Source organism: Phoca vitulina, unplaced genomic scaffold (genome assembly GCF_004348235.1).
Source record: "Phoca vitulina isolate PV1807 unplaced genomic scaffold, GSC_HSeal_1.0 scaffold1, whole genome shotgun sequence".
Classification (NCBI taxonomy): domain Eukaryota; kingdom Metazoa; phylum Chordata; class Mammalia; order Carnivora; family Phocidae; genus Phoca; species Phoca vitulina.
Window position 1 is genome coordinate 30,266,936 of NW_022589704.1, and position 22,423 is coordinate 30,289,358.

The 22,423-nt window shown below is 40.2% G+C and overlaps 1 protein-coding gene across 1 annotated transcript in view; it reads right to left on the reverse strand.

Annotated features, from left to right (window-relative positions):
• Positions 1 to 22,423, reverse strand: part of PARD3B (par-3 family cell polarity regulator beta) — a 999,887-nt gene that overhangs the window by 267,531 nt on the left and 709,933 nt on the right. Inside the window, exons 17-18 of the mRNA XM_032403913.1 lie at positions 20,815 to 21,021; positions 19,861 to 20,098 (exon numbers count right to left, since the gene is read on the reverse strand). Of these exons, the coding sequence (XP_032259804.1) occupies positions 19,861 to 20,098; positions 20,815 to 21,021 (445 nt within the window). The remainder of the gene's footprint in view (positions 1 to 19,860; positions 20,099 to 20,814; positions 21,022 to 22,423) is intronic.

The window sequence follows — 22,423 nt, forward strand, 5'->3', positions numbered from 1 at the left end:
GGAGGCGTCTGGGAAACTGGTTAGTCAGTTTTGTGTATATGGATCCAGCCCTTGGGTGAAAAGTATGGTTTATAGTTGAGGTTGCTGGGTGGGGAGGTAGGAGTCAGGAGGAAGGGGGAGAAGGGGGAAGGATGAGGGAAGAGAAAGAGAGAGAAGGGTGACAGGAGAGGGCTGCCTACAGAGGTCCAGAGGATATCAACTTTTTTTTTTTAACGATTTTATTTATTTGTCAGAGAGAGACACAGCGAGAGAGGGAACACAAGCAGGGAGAGTGGGAGAGGGAGAAGCAGGCTTCCTGCGGAGCATTGAGCCCGATGCGGGGCTCGATCTCAGGACCCTGGGATCATGACCTGAGCCGAAGGCAGATGCTTAACGACTGAGCCACCCAGGTGCCCCAGGATGTCAACTTTTAATAAGAGACTAGGATGAGGATCTAGAAGTGGCAGCCAGAAAGCCAAAAGCAACAGCTTGAATGAGCAGCATCGCAAAATATAGCGGCAGGAAGAGTGTTAAGGAGGATGGAGTGATCTAGGTGGAAATGAAACAATTCATTTTTCAAACGTTATAGGAACTCTACCTATATCTCTAATTGCCTACCCTTTCATGAAAGGAAATTACCATTACTTTCTTGAACAGTCATTTGTGTCAAATAGGATATCCTTGTTTTTTGAGGAAGTACCATTTTTTTTATTTTAATAAAAATGAGCGGTGCTCTACAAGGCTAAGCATCAAGTATTTGACTGCACTACAAGGCTAAGTATAAGTATTTGACTATAACATTGAAATTATATGCGTAAACTTATCTATACATTTTATTTTATTATAGCCACTTCTTATCTTACGTATATTCATGTTAAAGATTTTACATGTACAGAATTGATAAATTAATAGAAGAATTTATTTTATAGATTCATAAATCCCAAACATAATCCTTTTTCAGTTTGGAGTATATTGTGCAATGTAGCAATACCTAATAATCAAATATGATATTACAGCCTAATTCTATTAGATGTTGGGGTTAAAGTAGAGCATGAAATCATCCATAATACCGGGCTTGCTAAAATGTAACAGGGAGGCCCATGGGGGCAGGGAAGGTTTCGGAGAAGGGCGTAGGCCTTTGGATTGCCGATGCCCCAGGGAGCTGCCTTCCTCAAGCTCTCTTAGCCCGAACAGCCGAACAGCCGAACAGCCGCCCTGTGATCTAAGAGATGTATACACTGTCCCCTAGGCTATGGTTAGCAGAACTCAAGAACACACAGATTAGCATAGCAGATTAGCATATCGTATCTTTCCCTTAAACAGCTCCTCCTAGTTCCTGTAAGACCCCTTGTCACACATCACATGCTTGAGAAACAGTGATAAAGATTTATAATTATCCTGAAGGACCAATAAAGGTGGGAGCAAAGAAGAGCAAAGGGTCTTCGTCTCTGAGCCCCTCGCCTTCTCCTCTCTTTCACAGCAAAGTTTGGAGTCATCTTTCATCCGTCCGTCCAGGGATTACAGGCCATTCCCGGCAATGTGACATTGTAAAGACCCTAACAATAGAAGGTGTGTGATACAGTCCCTGTGATATGAAATGCAAGGAGCTACCTAAGCATACTTGATATTTTCTTGGTCTGAGTTGTGACAGCAGAGAGGAAATCTCAGATTTGAGGATCCCCTGAAAAGCACAGGTAAATAGAAACAGAGAGAGCCTCCACTAAAAAAATTCATATTTCTTATTTAGGTTGAAGAGAGCTATGTTTGGTTTGCACTTGAGGGAACCTAGCTGAAGAGTACTAGAAAGAAGATAATCTTTAATAAACACCTTTCCATGGTGGACCGTGTTGCTTCCCATGATGCTATACTTAGATGGGTATCTCCAAACCAGGGTCTGTCTTGAGGGGAACCCTGGGACATAAAAAGTGTGGAGATGGTCCTTCTATACCTCCTTATTCCTTCCACAGGGAGTTATATTCCTACTCCAAAGATAGATATTATATCCATCGAGGTTCAACGTTGAATACATCAGTGAAAGGAGTCAGAGAGTAGAAATAAGAATATCAGCCACTTGTCAGGCAGAGAACAGGGCTGGCCTTGCAGACGCTGGATTCCATTATGAAATGGTTCTTAACTTTTTTGAGAACCGAACCCCTTTGAGAATTAGAAGGAAATTAAGGACTCATTCTCCATAAAAATATGCATACTCACTTATAGTCCAAATTTTGCACACAGTTTTTAGACAGTCCAGGACTGTGCCTTCGATGTTTAATTCTACATACTTTATATGTATACACACACTTTACAAATACCATGTCATTGTATGTGGATTCTCAATGTAAATGGAAACATAAGATTTTTTTTCTGGAAATGCTTTACCATTAGCCTTGACAGAATATAGTTAACTTATAGAGTAAAAAAAATGCTGACATATTAACATTCACAGAATATTTATAATACCATCTACCATATTTAATTTTTTAAAAGTTAAAAAGAGGTGTTAAGGGGTGCCTGGGTGGCTCAGTCGTTACACGTCTGCCTTCGGCTCAGGTCATGGTCCCAGGGTCCTGGGATCGAGCCCTGCATCGGGCTCCTTGCTTCACGGGAAGCCTGCTTCTCCCTCTCCCACTCCCCCTGCTTGTGTTCCCTCTCTCACCGTGTCTCTCTCTGCCAAATAAATAAAATCTTAAAAAAAAAAAAAAGAGGTGTTAATAATGGTCTACCAACACATACACAAACTACCTTTTGGCTGAAAGTTTCAAAGTGCTTCATAAAGTTGTATTACCTTTTACATGGAAGATATTCAGTGCACAGACATTCAAACACAAATTCAATTGACAAGAAGAACAGAGTAGATTTCAGCAGCTCTGAGTAATTAAATCCTGACATGCAGAAAGAAGAAAAGGATTCTGTTGAGTGTTTACACTATTTCTTACTTTTTTGTCCTACCCAGAATCAATTCAGCAACATGTGGTCAATGTATAGGAGGGTTGTTATCACTACATTCATATAATTTAGGGGCAGGCCTGTGATGAAGAACACACTCAGATATTGCTGCTTTATTCTTTGTGAAAGCTGAACTGAATGTTCAGAGAATTAGGGATTTTTTATTTAAGTAGTGATTCCCAACAGATGTGCTTCCTCGTACCCTCTACCAGCTACACCTATATATTATATTCTACTATAACGTAATACCACATATTATATGCCACACTTATATTACTGTACCTCGTGTTGTCTCTCAAGACACAAGAGCTTGACTAAAGTCAGACACCCTTGGAGTGGGCTCTCCGACATAAAGCATCCCAAATACCTAACAAATGTTATTAAAAAGAGTGGCAGGATACACCCTATTTCTCCAACTCCCTCTTCCTGGTTAGGCCAATTATAAATTTCATGGATGAATTTAACTCCACTATGGCTACCAGACTGCATTTATCTTTGTACACCTTTTTGTTTTCAAACTGTGTTTTTAAATGCACAGATATTTGTAAGAAAAGCTCTCAGTGATCAGGCTGGTATTGCTTCTCTAGCTCCCCCTCCAGTCTTATCAATAAATCACCTGCAGCAAAATGGAAAGGATAAGTCTGAGAAAAAACAGTATTGGATTTCTAACAGTCCTTCTGTAGCACAATTTAATAATAAGCAGCAGGACGTTTTCCTATTTACCATCTCATTCAAGCACGTTGGGCTCAATTCAATGGTTAATGAGGCCTCATCACATGGATATTTGCACCTTTTTGCAGAGGTCTTACTTTTAAAGTTTCATTAACTGTCAGAGAAATACATCTCACTCTTGGAAATGTGTACTCATTTACCAGAAGTCAATGCTGACTTAATTCAGGTTTTTAGATTAGGTGGTGATAGTATCGTCCACGAAAACAAAAGAATATCACATACTGGTTTTCTTGACTTGTAATCATATTTGAAATCATCACCTTCTTCATTTTACAATTTCTAATTTTACTGATTTGAGGGTGAATTGAGGCCACCGGTTTACTTTTCTCAAATATGGGACACAAATTATACAATGAGGCAAGCCTAGCTTTAAAGCAAGTTTAGGGTATCAGGTTTGCAAATACTCAGAAGTTATTCAGAAAAAAGAAAGGACTAGATGCCTGTATCTGTATATATGTCCCTATGAAGAGAAAGAAAAAGAGAGAGAGAGAGAGAGAGAAAATGCTAGTGCTAATGTGGCAAAATGTTAACATCCGAGGAATCCGGGTGAAAGGTATATAAGAATTCTTTGTACTATACTGGTAACTTTTATGTGAGTCTAAAATTATCTTGTAATAAAATTTTAAAAAAAAGATCTAAGCAAGTTCTGAGGTTAAAAAGACATAAAATGAGAAACCAGATCAAAGAATTTATAGACATGGTATATAAGTATGCTCTCAGACACAATTACTATTGGCCTCGATCTTGTAAATCAACAATCAATACCCAAACACTTACGTTGTTTAAAGTCACTGGTCTATTGGCAACACGCAGCAATATACATTACAAAAACCATCATCCCTAAACGATATTAATGTTTCAGCTACAGCTGCCATCAATTATTTAAGACCTATTTCCTAAGCAGGTTGGTAGGCTGGAAGGCAAGATTTTCAGAAATGTAGGGAGAATGGGAAGAGAACCAAAAAATGATTTTATCCTAATAAGAGAATGCTTTCTGAGCAATCTAGAACCCCAGTGTATATATACATTAAGGACTATTTTCATCTGGTCGTCTACCCACCAGAGCAAAATGATAGGACTACCCAAAGGAGGCAAATTTCCCCCAGGCGATGTATACCGGTAAAATAAAGGATCAACTTATTGAAATATTGGCCCAGCTAGACTTTCTTCCATTAACAATCAGTTGAGACACATTTTTAAAGCAACAGCTTAAATGAATGGCTGTGTGTCTGTAATAATTTTGACTTAAAATGTCAACTGTATTTGAGATGCCATGTGCATTTAATCAATGTCTCTGTATTGTAAAATAAATATACTTCAGGGTGACTGCTGTGCCAGCCATAAATCATAATTCACAAAGACAAGAACATCTTATCCTCTCTATTGATAGTCATTAATGACAATACTGATTAAAATGGTATCTGCCTGCCATATTATTGTTAAACAGTCAGAATTTCTATTACAGCCTATAACCTACCACCATTTCTCTTTATGCTGATACATTTCTTATGGAATAAAACATGATAGACAGTTAGATTTAAAGTTTAACACTAAAATGCAAAAGTAAAGAGTGGAGCTTATTAGTAGATTTTAACCCATATTTTCAAAATTAAGAGAATTCCTTCTCTTAGAGATGTCAGTATTCAATAAACTTGTTTTTCTCTTTTAGAATACTTCAGTTTTACAAAATGAATACTTTGGATAAAAAAAAAAACTACAAGAGTTAAAACACCAACTGTCATTTAAGAATCACATCAGCCTAGGGGCACCTGGGTGGCTCAGTTGGATAAGCACCTGACTCTTGATTTTGGCTCACGTCATGATCTCAGGGTCATGAGATCGAGCCCCGCGTCAGGCTCCACACTGAGTGTGGAGCTTGCTTAGGATTCTCTCTCTTCCTTTCCCTCTTCCCCTCCTCCCCCATTCATGTGCAGGCTCTCTCTCCCTCCCTAAAAAAAAATAAAATAAAAAAAAATCAAATCAGCCTATGGAAGCATGACTGACTACTAGTTATTATTTCTAGAATGGATTTCTTTTTTTTTTTTTTTTTAAAGATTTTATTTATTTATTCATGAGAGAGAAGCAGAGGGAGAAGCAGGCTCCCAAGGAGCAGGGAGCCCGATGTGGGACTCAATCCCAGGACCCTGGGATCATGACCTGAGCCGAAGGCAGACGCCTAACCATCTGGGCCACCCAGACGCCCTAGAATGGATTTCTTGAAATCAAGAGTTAGTTCAGCAATCCATTGTTGAATGTTGAATGAACTACGGGGAAGACAGTGAGCATTAGCAAATTTGCTGTCAGATACACCTAACACAATAGGATCACTGGGGAAGGGGATTAGATAGAGTGCTGCTAACCAGGATGAATAATGGCCAGAGGAATCACATAAAGACAAAGAGGCTGACTTAGAGAGGTCAGCCAGCTAGTCTAGAAGTGGTGCATTCAGGCATATTCCATTAGCAGCACAGGCCATGGCAGTGAGGAAAGCAAAGACAGATGAATACTTGGAAGGTAAGATACATAAGGTTCAAGGAAAACTACCCTGTAACTAGACACATGGGGCTGGAGATGGAGCCAGGAATGAGTGCCTGTCAGAAATAGGCAAGTTCCACTATATCAGTGCTCTAGTCTAAGACAACATGGTTCAAGCTGAGGCCTGCATGGGGCTGAGGGTTCTAGGCAATGCCACTGGGCTGACCAACCCTGTAGTAGAAACCAACAAGGCAGGGATGTAGTACTTTGTTTAAGAGTCGTGGTTACTCAGAATTCCATGGATTTATTGAGTTCTGTGGTTGGACTACCAGATGCCACATGTGGAAGGCACTTACACAAAGATGACCAGTGTCAGGGGAGAGATGCTTGAAAGTCAGTCTAATTTTGTGTATAGTTCAAGAGACCAGGACCAGGAAGAACCTGAAAATCGGATTACATTTATGAGGAGATATGAGGGGAAGGTAGAGGGAAGAAAAATGAAGCAAAGACAGAGATACTGGGAAGAACACAAAAATTCCTAAGACATGGATCTTGAGTATACTCAAGGTGGTGCAAAACCAGTGGAAAATACCAAGATGATCCAGGTCAGCTCTAATGCAAGTCTTGAGGAATCAGGCCTGGCCAATGACTTTTCTATGTGGCCTGAACATGTTGAGCTGAGAAGATGCTGGGTGAGCTGGAATCAGAAGGAATGAGAATGGCCTACCATGTCCCCGAGTCTGCATTTATTGCAACAATGCCTTGGCATCTTCGCTCATTTTAACAATGGAAGCACTATCATCTGTATAAATGTTAAATGCCTAGGTTTTTGGAGAATTCTTGTGTGTGTGTGTGTGTGTGTGTGTGTGTAAATTTCTTCCTCTACTTCCCTCTACTCACATCACAATAGAGAGAAGGAAACTGTAATTGAATATAGTAAAACAAAATGAAGGGGAGAAGGTGGGATAAATAGGAAAAAATGTTCGGATAGCAAGTTCCAATTAACCTTGTCAAAGAGTCTTTACAAAAATGTTTCAGCAATCATATCAATGTAGACATGAAATACTCTACTAGAGCGGAAATGGCGGAGGCATGAGAGGCATGGAGGACATGGCGCGGGGAGTCTGCTATATAGTGTTTGGGTCAAAGTTCTAGGGAATTGGTCAAAGCCACTCCTTTCATTTTACAGTCCATCTTCATCATAAAAGCTGTTCTTTCATATACTTTGAAAATTCCAGGAGGCAAAAGGAAAGCAGAACAAATCTATGATATTGATTTTCTACTATACATTGACTAGAGTTCAAATTTAAAGTGGAAAATTATAGTCCCTGGGGGACAAGAAGCCTATCAATGGGAAGAACTAATACCGAAAGCCCTAGAATTAGGGTTTTTACTGTTCACTGGTGATTTTGTCTGCAATCAGAGTTACAACCATTATTTTTGGTCGATATGCCCTCCAGCTCTCTCTTTCTGGAGTTCTGAATTTATATAATTTTTTTTAAGGATTTTTTTGTTGGTAAGTGGGGTGCTGCTTTTAGTCATTCTCTGCTGAGACATTTCTACTTTGATTCCTGGAGCTATATGGTGTTTTCAGATACCAAGAAAGCCTTAAGAGAATATATGACAGCTCAGGCTAAGGCAAACACAAAAAAATTAATGTAATAGAAGAGTTTACTCAACTTTTCTCTTAGAGCTTCCACTGTTTTATATGTTCTTTTAATTTGTAGTATACTTTTTTTTAAGCTTGTGGTATTACAAATAAAGTTAGTTTTCATTTTGTGTTTTCAATGAATTTTTATGACTGTGGCTACAAAGGGTAGAGAGGGATGGAGCGGGAGGATCAGATACAATTGAGAATGCAGACTAGGGTGATCAACTGTCCTGATTTGCTTAAAACTGAGCAGTTTCCCCGGGGCATGGGGCTTTTAGTGCTCAAACTGGGACCAGCTTGTTATGCTAACACAGAACAAAGGACACACCATGAATATGTTTAAAGGCCAAATTTTTCATTTTGCCTCTAATTAGGTCTTCTATTTTGGCAAGTTACATGTTGGGAGTCTTGGGCTATTTCTCTCAATTCAGTGCCATTTCACTTTGTTAAATTGACTTTTCAGATTACCAGCCCTAATCTATTTTAGTCTATAGACACGTCTGCACTATAATCATTTTCAGCCAATGGCCAAGTAGTTGATCATCACAATGATCATTTATACACACACTGCAAGTGTATACAAAGTGTGTTATCTCCCAGGCAAAGGAAAATTTCCATTCAAGAAGGCAATTGTACAACTAGGTTTAGACGTCCCACTTTCAGTATTTTTACTAAGTACACTGCAAATGGTTTAACCATAGTTTTATGGGATCCATGGCTGCTCTGCTTATTTAAAAGGAACTTAATACATTTTATGTTATGTTAATATTAGAACTTCTATGCCCTACCATCCTTTAAGGAAAGATTGCAGGTGCCAGGAGAACACATCTGAGTTGTTCACTGTGGTTACCTCCAAACTGAGCACTGAGACTGTTTCTTATAAGACAATCCATCAATATTTGTTGAATGAATGAAAGAGGATGTCAGGGAAAAAACAATTGGCCGTATACTTACAACATGCTTATTGTATACTTACTGGTGGCTTGCTCAAAAGTACTGAATAAATTATTTCAAAAAAGATTCAGGTTTATTCCAGTCAACCTAGAAAAGCAGTTTGGAAATAGATATAGAAAATCCATGTATTTAAAAAAAGGCCCAGGGTAGGTTTTTTTAGGGGTGAAGAAGTAGAGAGGGCATACATCTGAATTCTAACCACAATCATGGTCATAATCTCACCATTTGGCTCTTAATTTTAAATCCCCCTTTCATTGCTAATCATTTTGTATTTATGGGTCTTCTTAATTCAATAGTAAGCCTAAGCAAAAGGTTCATGCCGTGTATTTTTTTCCGGGTCTCCCCAGAGTAGTATTTAATAGATATTCAAGTAATAAACTGATTGGCCAATTTTTTCATATCATTTTAGATGGCTATTTATCCTTCCTACTTTTAAAGTACTTCTGGGAGGTCAATTCTACAACCTGTTCAGAAACCTCATTCCAGTGCTTAACAACTGTCTTCTTTTTTATGTCTAACCTCATTTTTTTCTAATAAGGATTTTGGCCCATTTTCTCTAGCCCTGTCCTCAGTGGAGATGGAGAACAGCTGGTTACTATTACCACTTAACTCATCCTTCAACCTTTTCTTCAGGCAGAAATTAAAAAAAAAATAATTAACTCCCAATGCAGTTCACCCTCTTTCTGATTTTTGAACCACTTCCCCTGTTTTCATTATTTTCAGTACTATTATCTAGAAGCACTAAAGGGCACAACAAGTTGACTCCAATGAGCATGTCATCCGAGCCATCGGTCAGTCAGCACAAGCTTAGTAAGGGCTAACGCTGTGCAAAGCACTGTGAGGAAGCCCTCTTTAGAGGAATTTCTGACCCCACTGAGGACAGGAGACAGACATGTAAAGCCTAAACTAAACCCCAAGTCTACCTATGGGAAGTCCAACATGAGAAGACTCAGGATGTAGGAGTTTTGAAGAGAAAGAGAGAAATGCAGGTCAAAGAAGGATATATAAAGGGGATGGGGCTTAAAGTGGGCTTCAGAAGTCTGGCAGGACTCAGAGGGAGATGTGAGAGCGGGAGGGAGGAAGAAAGAGAAGGGAGATCATCCTAAAGAGGGCACCATCTTAGCATTCATGAAGATTGTTTTGGGTAATAGTGAGTCATCCGGTGGGAGTGGTCAGTTTGCCCAAGGGAACAGTTAAAAAACAATGAGAGAAAAACAAACTGGGATAAGAATACAGAGGGTATTGAATGCAGACCTAAATAGTTTGAACTTTAGGAGTTAACAGCTCCCAAGTGGGAGTTCCCAGGACTGGCTGCATCAGAATCATCAGAGATACCCAGACGTCATCCTAGACCTAATGAATTAGAATCGGCGATGTAAGATCCAGTGATCTCTAATTCTAACAAGCTCTGTAGAGGGCTCTCGAGGACAGTGGGATTTTTGAGAATGACTAGGTAATTGGTAATGTCTTGGCTCCTAGAGCAGAATAGGTTATATATTAAGAACATTCTATGTGCCAGGCATTTTTCACATATCATCGAATTCACTCTCAAAGCAACTCTATCAGGTAGAGGCTCTTATTCCAGTTTTACTGAAGAGGAAACTGAGCACAGAGTAGTTAAGTAGGTGCTGAAGGACCGACAGCTACAAAGAAATGGAGCTGGGATTTGAACCTAAGCAGAAACGGCCTCAGAGGATCTGTCCCTGGCCACTAGGCTATGATGCATTTTAGTGCAGAAGGTTTTCATTGACTATCTGATAACCAAAGGAATAAATGGATGCTGGCTATGCCTAGGAGGAACTGGAATGAGAAAAGGAAGAAAGCAGGCAGCTAGGCGTTTGTTGAAAGAATCTAGTTATAAACAACAAAGACCGTGCTTAGCGAATGGCAGCGGAGACAGAGAAGGCGGCTGGGACGTCAGAGACAGCGTTTTGCGAGTATCAACGGGGTGCTGGCTAATGGAAGGGAGGGAAGGGCAAGAGAGTGGCACCCCGACAGACGCCACTGGCTTCCTGGCAGGGCCTCCTACAGAGTCAGGAACAGCAGGATGAGCTGGTGACTTAGATGGCTGGATGACGAATTAGATTTTAGCCATGTTGAAGCTGAGGTTGAGGCAAGGCCACCACGCAGAAATGATCAGCATCGGGCTGGAGAAGCAAAATTGGATTGTCTCCAAAATCCTGTTAGATATTATTTAGCATGGTTGCGATAATAGTCCTAGATGTGCAGTCCAATATTTGTGTATCTCTTATCTATTTTTCAGTTTGTGTATCTCCTGTATCTGTCTGTAATTGTTCTGGGAAGCCTCTCCCTCTTATATGGTTATTATGCCAAAGATTCAAGTCTTTTCCCTTAATTATAATCTCTTGTTATTAAATTGCTGTTTCATAGATTGACTTGGGACAGGAAAATCCAATGAGTAGCAAAAATAAAAAAGTGTGGGTTCTACAGGGTGTATGAAAGTACATACAAAACTGTGGCTGGTGTTGGTGCATTTTTAGATGCTAATACAGTAGCAGCAATGATTAAGAGGGGACTTGGTATTGCTATCAGTTCAAAGTCTGGCTCTAGGCAGGCGGATTCACTTCTCAATGTCTCATTCTTTATTACCTGCAGAGTAGAGCTACTATTTGCCCCCCTCATAACCCATGCATCTTAAAGATGGATGTTGGTAAATTATACTGAAGTTCTCAGATAAAAGGTGCTAAACAAAGAACTAATTTCATTTTTTCCCTCAAGCAAATTATTAAATCTATACATGTCATTATCTAATAGTATTAAGTAAACATTGCACAAGGACATGACATTGTGCTGGACATGGTACAAAGCAAATTAGGCAAATGCGGTCTCAACTAGGAACTTGTGAGTGTTTATATATATGAATAAACTTGTTGTTAATATGTTTTATTAGTTATTTAAAATGAGTATGCAAATAGGTCCATTAGGAGATCCTTTGCATTTTCTTAATCCAGCATTTTAAATGATTATATTTCACCTTAAATGCTAATGAAGTTTATTTATTAATGTCTATCTTCCACTTTAGCGCCTATGAAAGTTCTTTTTAGCATATCAATTTCTTTAAAAAGTTAAGCCAATTTTTTTTTTCCACTGGACTTTTGTTCTGATCTGTTAACAAATCTAAACCTCATTATCCAAGAAAAGTAATGAGATAAAGGGGTCTATTTTTCTTCGGTGCTCTTTCATAATTCACATTAACATTAATGGGAGTCGTGCACGCATATTAAGAGAAGAAGAGAACCCTAATTAAACAAATCAGGCTTCTGGTTGACACTATACGTGATCATTTGTTATTATGGAAAGTATGAGAAAATCATCCTGCTTTGGACAGTCATAAACAGAGCTCCCGAGGAAGCGAAATTCCATATGGTAGGAGGGAAAGGCGCTGAACAGCAATCAGCTTTTCAAATGATTTAGAAAACAAGCTACCCATACATTTGTATACTAATTAACTCCATCTATGCCCCTCGCCCCTCTATGAACATACACTCAAAGAAAACAGATAGAATGATAAACAAACATTTGCAGACAGGCATGACAGCTGAAAAAATTATTAAAGTCAGACACGAAACAAACTCTGGATGTTGGGCACTGTGGCGGCTCATTGGTCTCTGCGCTGAGCCTCTCAGCCTATCAGACAAGCAGCCTGTCTGGCTCTGGGTCTTCCTTCACTTAAGAAATAAATGCTGGCCACACAACCCTATATTTGTCTGATCCAAATTTAATCTATACTCTTTTAGTTACCATACTTGCCTCTACCCTCACCATTTTCTCTCACTTGCCCTATTTACAGAGGCTCTCCCTCCACTTTTTTACATTCTCCTGTTTGCAATCTATTCCTATTATGATGCTAATTTTCCTCTCTGGTGCTTAGTTGCAAATGAACAAAAGCTAGGATGTATAATACATAAATATATAAATATTATCAGCGATCACACCACTGGATTTAATGGAAGTCAGTATCGGTATATTACACTCTCTACTTTGCAATTCCATTATGGGCTCAACACTGCTGGTCATAAAAAGTAGCATTCTGAGCCCAGGCCTGTGATAGTAATAATGAAAAAAAAGGGGGGAGGGGGTCATTGCTCTTCCTAACTCGAATGAAAAATTAAAATTGCTAGGGTACTTAGCTCAGGGGGAAATTGGCAAATTAACAAAATGAGGAAACAAAATATTCATGGCTCATATCGTGAAAGAGAAAGTAAATAATTTAAGATGGACTGTGAGGTGAGAAAATTCAGTTACCAAAAGGGCAAAAAAAGGAGCCTAACAAAATTTCAATATGTTTTCAGCTTCTATTCCTTTCCCGCTCAATCATAGTGAGCCATGGAGAAGGACGGATGGTTGCACCTGTGAGTAGCTTTTGACATGCAAATTCATTTTTTTGCCAGTCATATAGTTCTCTCAGGCTCAATATATGCAGCCATTTTGCCCTGATCCCCATAAGGTTCTCTGTTTTCAATATATTTCTATATACGCTTGCAGCTGAATTAAGAACTTTGACCTACTTTGGCTTTCATTTTTCATCTGAAATTTCATGTTTCAAACTGGCCTCTACTTCATGAAGCAAAGCACCTTATCTCTAGCCTGTTGTTGGCCTTTTGCCTTTGGGGAAATGACTGTTAAAATTTCATTGGACTGGCTACATTAGATAGGTTGCCCTTCATACCCATAAAGTTGAAGGGATACCCAGACATTTTACAACCACTATCTAGAAAGAGGTAATGACAGGCACAGCCACATTACATTTATTGTACATGAGCCCTACAAGAGCCGTTATGGGATCAAGGTAAGAGGAGAAATGTACGACAGATGTCACGCTCCCTGGAGATTTAAGTATTCAGTCTCTATCTAACCTAATTTAAAAATCAAGTCAAAATGTATCTTTATGGGTAATGTATTATAAGACAACTTCCAAGGCAGTCCAGTGAAATAACTATGAGCCATGCATTGAGAATATCAAGTCCAAAACCCATCCATACACTCTGGTCTGAAATACATGAAGGAAAAAAATAGAAAAGGAAAAAACCTGTTCCTCCATCTGAGTCCCCTTTCTATTTGTATTCAATGCCACCAAATGATTAGATAACCTTTGAAAATAGTTCAAGGTTATATTTAGAACGGAGTGACCCAAAGCTTATAAAATAGAAAGGATTGAATGATTTTAGTTATGTCATGACTTCTTACAACTTATTAAGCAAAACTGTCCAGTCTGAAGAAAACATGCCATGCTCACCTGAAATACAAAATAGCAATTAGAGGAAAAATTTAAAAAACTGAAACAAAGTTAGGGGGCTCCGAGTCAAAGGCTGCTGGCTGGCTGGCTGAGAAGACAAGAAGTAGAGCCTGCCGAGTCAGGCACTGTGCTGACAGCTGTGCTCACGTAAATTAACTTCAACTTCACAACAGCTGGGACAGGGTATGTTATTATCCCCAATTCACTGCTGAGTAGACTGACTGAAAGGGATTCATGAAGGCCACAGAGGTTGTAAGGGACAGGTTTTTCACTATGTTAAGTATAAATTTAATGGTGATGATGTCTGTGTTGTTTGTGGTGGAGGAGGAAGGGGGGTGTGTGTGTGTGCGCGCGCGCGCGCGCGTGCGTTAAGTGTTCTTTTTAAAATGATCCACAGCAAGATGTCATTATATAGAGTTGCCTTAGTTTCAATAAAATAGTATGTTTTAGTATAAAACAAATGAAACATAGATGCTTTAGCCCTTGCAAAGCTTAGAAATAAAAAGTTGATGTCTTTAGATTAAAAAAAAACCCTAATGCCATTAGGGTTCATAATTTAGTCTTCCCTATGGAGAAATTGAACCTGTGTATCATTGAGGTATACCTATGTTAGCTAAGGTAAGAAGAAACAATGAAGAATAGCCAACTGGGGCACCTGGCTGGCTCAGTCAGTAGAGCATGTGACTCTTGATCTTGGTCGAGGTCATGAGTTCAAGCCCCACATTGGGTGTGGAGCCTACTTAAAAAAAAAAAAAAAAAAAAAAAAAGGAACATCCAACCGATGGGCCAGGAGGAACAGAGTGGACCCATAACGGCTGCATATCAAGTGAGCCATTTAGATTAGAGCCCACGTGTCTTCAGAATGTTTAGCTCAGGTGTAACAGGGCTTTGTGTACTAAAAAGGACAGAATTTGGGTTAGCATTTTGTTATAGCTTTATGTGAAGCTGGTTTAAAAATAACCTTATATTCATGTGCTGCAAAAAAAAGCATAAAGTGATTTGGCATTAGTACCACAGCATGCTAGGTTCTGATAACGAATCTGCTGATGTTAAGTGTAGCTTGGGCAGAGGCACAGACCGTTAGGCAGTTAGTCCCTGTGGGGAAGAGGACACCATCCCTTCTGACTTCACCTTCTTCATAACACCTACTAGAGTCCGAAATCATCTCAATCATTTTGAGTTAGTGTTTGTTCTCTCCTCGTCACTGGGACGCAAATTACACAAGAGCTGCCGCCTGCATGTCTTGCTCAGCACCAAATAAATTGACTATTGATTCCCTCAAGTTGACAAGGTAGTGCTTTGTCCCAGAGGTAGCTGAGGCCAATGTCCCACCTCTCCCTGGGAAATCCACTGCCATAAGCAGTTTACGTGTTTATGTGATAGTTTGCTTATTTGGTTTTAAAATCACCAAATGAAATTCAAAAGTCTTTGAGTTTCCCCTCCTTTTTTAAGATCAAAAAACCCAAAAACAAAAACCCATAAAAGCAAGGACTTCATTGCTGTATGCCGGGGGTCTAGAACAGTGCCTGATGCAAAATAAGCATTCAATAATGTGGAATAAATGAAGTCTAATTATGAGGGTGCTTGGCAAAGAGTAAGCATTCGACATAGGTTATTAATCAATGACTATGGGCAGACAAATTTTTAAAACAGAGATGAAGTTTTCTTTTGGCAGGTGTAGCACTTTATTGTTAATCCATTAAAAAGGAATTTACTAGGCACAATTCCTTTAGGTACCAAAGCACACAAAGGGTATAGAAAAGGTACTTGATCAACATCAAGGTTTTCCATTCAGGGTCCAGCACAAGTTGATAATTCAAAGGTCTTTGAAGTGACTGGCCTATAATATCAAAAGGAAACAACAGCAAATATGATATAAAGGAATAGATTTTAAACACAGACCTGGGACAGAATTCAGTCTAAAGAATGTAAAGATCCACATGGTTACTAAACAATTAAGAAATCAGGGACTTAATGCTGGGCTTTCTGCTCTAGACAGGGCAAAATTTCGTTAGCCGAAGGATATTCTCTTCAGTGCTTAGAAAAGATCTGCTAGACCCCAGGAAAACAGCCGAGGGCTGGTAGCAACTGGCTTGTCTACTGAGGGGGTCTGAGCTGCACCCTTTGGCTGCCAGAAGCCACAAGCATTGTTTCTACCCACTAGTGCCATGAAGAGTACAAGCCCTCAGGAGGCCAAACACATGATGGAAAAATGGAAGCATCTTGATCCCCTAATGTCCTCTTTCAAAGGCAGGTAAACAGAGGATTCAGGGAAACTAACAAAGTTGGTAGGTTCTTGACTTGCATATTTTTCCATAATAATTCATGGCTGTGTCAGAGCCACAGTTGAATCTACGAGGAGGTAATTCTGAAATCAGCAAAGCATTAAGCACACTGGAACCAGACCGCACATTTAAAGATACGAATTAACGAGATCCCCATAATGTTTTCAAAAGGATCAGGAGGAGGTCAAATTAACTAATGAGCTAAACTGTATGACTACATATTAACACGAATGGACTGGCTAGTATCAGAAAAGCACACAACACTTAGCTTTTTACAAGCCAGAGCAAAGCCACATTCACACTTCCACGACGCATGGCGTGGTGAGGACAGGGAGACGACTTTGGTCCCCGCTCCTGCCCTTGGCCAGGTGCCACTGTCCATGGCACAGCTGCATTAAAGCCCCATGACAGGGGAGTGGCTGTGAAACACAGATAATGGAAAAAAATAATACATATTTAAGCCACACATCTACTTCCTAGAGAACCTTAAAGCAATCAATCTTTTTTAAATAAGAAACTAAGTCAATAGCATCTGAGCAACAGATGAGAATTTAAAGCAAAATCTGTTGGCTAATGGTAACAGCTTTTGGGTTCTTTGTTGTTGAAAATGTGCATGCAGCAGCAACTCCAATATGCTTACAACCTCAGATGCAAAAGGCTATGGAAAACAGTTGCTATTTTTACACGGGAGATAAAATCAAACACCACCTTTCAGATCTTAATTTTGCTAAAACAGTAGAAGGAAACAAAATGGAGGTGCTAGATGGCTAAAGGATCTAGAACCTGTGCTTTCCACCACAGGCAAATACAGCCTACACTGGACAACAAAAGGAATAGCTTGCTCTATGTTATGGGCAACACAGCATGGACCTGCCACATCAAGTCATCTAAAACTATAAAGTGAAGGCTTACTTTAGTAATATTCTAGAAAATGGGATATGTGAAGCTCTAATAGTTTTTATATTTATAGACGACTCTAGTTAAATCTTCGTGGCTTTTTTTTTTCTTTAACACCTTAAAGAGGAAATTGTTTCCTTATACATTACTACGATATTGTAGAAGTAGTACTAGTGATTATAACAACTATGTTAGTTTTCTACTGATGCTGTAAAAAAAAAAAAAAAGTACTGTAAACTTAGTGGCTGAAACAACAGAAATGGGCTGATGTTAAGGATTTGGCAGGCTGGGTTCTCTTCTAGAGGCTCTCCAGACAGAATCCACTCCTCTGTGCTTTCTAACTTCTAGAGGCTGCCCTCATTCCTTGGCTCATGGCCACCTCCCTCCATCTCAAAGCCGGCAACATTGCATTTCTCTGTACCTTTCTTCCACAGTCACACCTCCTTCTTCTACTTTTAAGGCTTCTCATAATTACTTTGGGCCACGGGGGGAAATCCAGGATGATCACCTTTATCTTAAGGTCAGCCTATCAGCAACCTTAATTCCATCTGCACCGTAGTTCTCCTTTGTCATGTAACATGACATATTCACAGGTACCAGGAATTGGGATATGGACATCTTTAGGGGGCCCTTATTCTGCTTACCACAATAATTAACATCTATTGAGTGTGTATTTCTTGCCAGGCGCTGTTTATAAGCATGTTACATGTAACTAAACAAATGTAATTCTCATAATAATGGTATATTCTATTATTATTCCCATTTTTCAGATGAGGAAACTGAGGCACAGAGATTAAATAGTGTGCCAAATGCTACCTAGATAGATAACCAGAAGAGCTGGGATTGAATTTAGCATTTCACATGCAGAGCCTGCACTGTTAACCTCTGACTTCCATAAATTCAAAGGCAATTCTCATCTATATATTTGGATTGTGTGTGTCATTATTATCGGGATGCTTAAAGCACAGCCCACAAATTCTGGCAATCGTAATGATTACATAGAAAAAGGGCATGTTTAACATTCAAAATGTTAAAAACAAACCAACATCTATTGAGAGATTTGTCTTACTGGAATCAATATTATCTGTGTTGCCTAAATGTGATTTTACAGTTTCAAGGTCTGTCTCTCTCTCTTTCCATATTTATATATAATAACAGATTATATTTATATTCATATATTATATATGAATAACAGATATGGAATAGAACTTTCTGTTTCTGTCTGGAATTTCAGTTGAAAATCCTAAACTTGGGGCACCTGGATGGCTCAGTCGGTTAAGCATCCAACTCTTGGATTTGGCTCAGGTCATGATCTCAGGATCGTGAGATTGAGCCCCACTTCGGGCTCCATGCTCAGGGAGGGGTCTGCTTGAGACTCCCTCCCCCTCTCACACTTACGTGCTTTCTCTCTCTTTCTAAAATAAATAAACAAGTAAATAAAATCTTAAAAAAAAAAAAAGAAAATCCCAAACTAAAGACATCTGATGACAAATGCCACCCAGTATTCTTAAGAGAGGTATCTCCTAAGAGTTGAATAAGAGGTAGCCAACATTACCTCCCATCCCTCACCTTCAGCCCCTGGAAAAAAAGAAGGGTAGAGACTGAGAGAGTGATTTTCTGTGATGCAAAGTTATAGGAGTAAAGAAAGTAATGGAAAGGGGTGCTTCCCCTCTTGCTCCCAACAAAATAAGCAAGGAGGCTTCAAGATTACCCCTGAGAGGATTTGAAGGCAATTGTATGAAAGGAGACAGTCATCCTCCCTGTTTGCTTGAAACTTGCAGACATTCACTGGCCCTCTCCCTTTCCCGTGCGTGCAAGCTTGGGTTTGGCACGTGGCTCTAGGGCTGGGGAGGCACAGAACAGGGCTCGACTCTGCCCTGGAGAAATCTGAACATGCCACGCTGGCTGGGGCACCATTTCAGCATCAACAAAGCACATTTAGCTGTAGGAGAAGAGACAAAGTGGGTTTCTGATTGTGCCCTGAGGGGATATGCCCAATGGATGGGCTGGCTGCATCTGAAATCTTGTCTCACAACCCCACTGAGTTAGGAGAGCAGGTCCGCTAGCCTCACTTTGAAAGTGAAGACAGGAAGGCTCAGGAAGTTAAGCAACACATGAAGCCTGGCAGCTCACGTGCAGAGGGGCACGGACTGAGAACAGGGTCATCTGATTCCAGACCCAGGGACATCTCCACCGACCGCTCCCAGCTTCTGCAGGTGCTCACAGGCCTGGCCATGCATGCATCTCCAGTTACGGGGCGGCTGAGTGAGGTCCATCTACTCTGTCTTCTCTAACTCACAGGGGGGTGTTGTAGACGCGATGGTTGGGGACTCCCTCACCTCTTGCTTTCCCTACATTGATGGAAGATGCATTTAATTCACGCGCATAATGCTTTGGTACCAAGGGCCGAGCACTGCCCATGCCTCTACCTGGAGTTAGCCTTCCGTTTGCAGCAAATGGATCACAGCCTCCTGGAATCACCAGGAGCCTTGGGAGCCACCCGGGAAGGCTCCTTCTGCTCCTGCAGGAAAGGAACTGGCGCCTTCACAGTTGAGATTTTTACGCATTTAGCTAAAAAGGAGGGAAGCTTGCCATTTTTTCTGGCTACACACAGAGGAGTGATCTCACCAGGAGAAATCAAAAAGCAAGACAAAGCCCACTGGGCCTTCACAGCACGCCCATACCTCAGCATGGCACCGAATCCTTTCTTCTTGATTTTCCTCTCTGGGTCTTCATTTTCTTCTTTCAGCTTTTTCTCCTTGACTTTCAGTTTGCCCTTGTCCTTCTTCTTCTCCTTCTCTTTGGGTTTTTTGATTTTCCTGGCTTTCTGTTCTGCGTCCTCCAGCTCTGAGTTGCCCTGAGGGGTAGATTCACAATTCAGAGTTCCTTGGCCAGAGTGAGAGCTCTTATCAGACAGACGGTCTGTACGGAGAGAAAAATCAATACGTGTGGTCAGGGGCACTCACTGTTAGTAGATCAAGAAAAGTTAAGTGTAAAATACAGAGGAATGAATAAAGCACTCCAGAGTTCTACCCTTCCACGTGGCTACTTGTACTCTTTGAAGAGACAACTGCCTAAATCTGGTTACTTCAAGTAAGGTTTGCTGTTGGGAGGAGGGAGAAATGGGTGGTTCAGCCGGTGGTATGAAATGTTTGATACATGGCAAAACACGAATATCTCTGAAAGCCAGCTTGGGAACCTCGATCGGCTCCGAAAGCCCATATGCTGGTAAACAAACAGGGCGAGGTTATTTCCAGGAGAGGTTTCTGAGGACACATGTAACCCAACTGCTTCTACCCAATTAATGCAGTCAGTCCTCAGGTTGAGGCTGCTTCTAATGACTCAAATAAGAATGTCAAGAAATGCATACTTAGTGCTCCTACCCGTCCTTGTAGGAAAGTGAAGGAGAACATTTCTTTAGCATTTGCACTGTCAAATAAATTGCATATCGTGTTAGCCAATTCCATGTTCGTTAAGCCAAAGGGCAAAACGTATCAGGAAAATGAATTACTTTTAATATCAAAAATTTACTTGTGATCCTTAAATCATTTTTCTTTGTCGTTAAGCACACATCCTTGCCTATGATTCGCAGATGATAATGAGATGAAGAACGTGGGTAAAGAAGCACTTTGTCCTACCAGCTTCTAGCTCTTCGGGTCCGTCATAGGATTTGTCAATGGCTGCCCGGAAACTCTCGTTGCAGCCTCGGCCGCGAACCATGTGCGGCCGGGGCCTATGGAAGGGAAGTTCGTTCTTCCTGACCTCAGCAACCGCAGTCTGGAGGCTCTCCAAGGAACTGGACTTTTTCAAACCCAGGGTTGGACCAAAATCTTTGCTTGGAGATTCTGGAAAAGAAAGGGCAAAATGTCACCCTTTCCCTAGTGAGGCACGGTGTGGGGTAGTGGAAAAGTCTGTTGTTCCAAAAATATTTGTTTGGACATCTTAAAAAAGGGGGTGTTGAGTGAGTAGGGTTTGGGGTTCGACCCCAGTTTTGCCAACTTTTTGTGACTTTGAACAAGTGGTTTGAGTTCTTGGAGTCTTAGTTTTCTTTTTTGTAAAGTTGTGGTTAAGATTTAAAAAAGATAACATATATTAAATAAATATGCCTGTGTGTATATGTGCACATACACAGATATATATGAATTTGAAAGTTTCTAGCAGTCTATAGAAATTGTACACGCACACACACACAGGGCTTCGAAGATGACAAGTGCTTCTCTCACAGTGCCCATCCCAAGTGTTCCCTTCGTTGTAGCTTTTTAAAAAATAATTAATTTAATTTAATTTCTTTTTTAAGATTTTATTTATTTATTTGAGAGTGAGAGAGCATGAGAGAGAGCATGAGCATGGGGGAGGGGCAGAGGGAGAAGCAGACTCCCCACTGAGCAGGGAGTCTGATGCAGGACTCTATCCCAGGACCCTGGGATCATGACCTGAGCTGAAGGCAGCTACTTACCCAACTCAGTCACCCAGGTGCCATGTAGCTTTTTTTTTTTTTAAGATTTATTTTTTTAGAGAGAGAGAGAGGGAGAGCATTGGGGGGAAAGGGGTAGATGGAGAGAGAGAATCTCAAGCAGGCTCCCCACTGATTGTGGAGTCCAGTGTAGGGCTTGATCTCATGACCCTGAGATCATGACCTGAGCTGAAATCAAGAGTCAGGTGCTTAACTAACTGAGCCACCCAGGTGCTCCTACATTGTAGCTTTTACTATTTCCATGACTATTTTTATGATTATTGAGTAACATACTACACATAGAAATCAACATTGAAGTGATTGTAATTTTTATGATTAAACACTTTACTCTAGTGGCTATTACTGTATCATGAATGCAATTCATTTAGTCAATAAATAAATAAAGCAAAGCAAGAAAGTAAACAACTTTTCTGTGTCAGTGCTTATTGTTCCAAATTGTATTTCTATATGGGTATCTAGAAAAGGGGTAATTTTTAAATGTAATATATAATTCCAAAAAGAAAAAAAACCAAGTGAATTTTAGTAATTTGTTTTCCGATATATAATATCTTTTACTAGCACTGTTTGGCCGTGTAGCTGTCCCCTTCCCCCACGCCGCGACCGCCATTCCCAGCCACAGCCAGGCTTCCGGTTGTCTATAGCAGGATTAGGCTCTCTAAATACCAGCTGCACAAAGATTATTTTAAAGATGGAAGGAATTCTATCAGGGCCCCTTTCTACCAGCGCGAAATCTCATGATCCTCTCCAGTTGAGAAGGAGGTTATTACCACTTG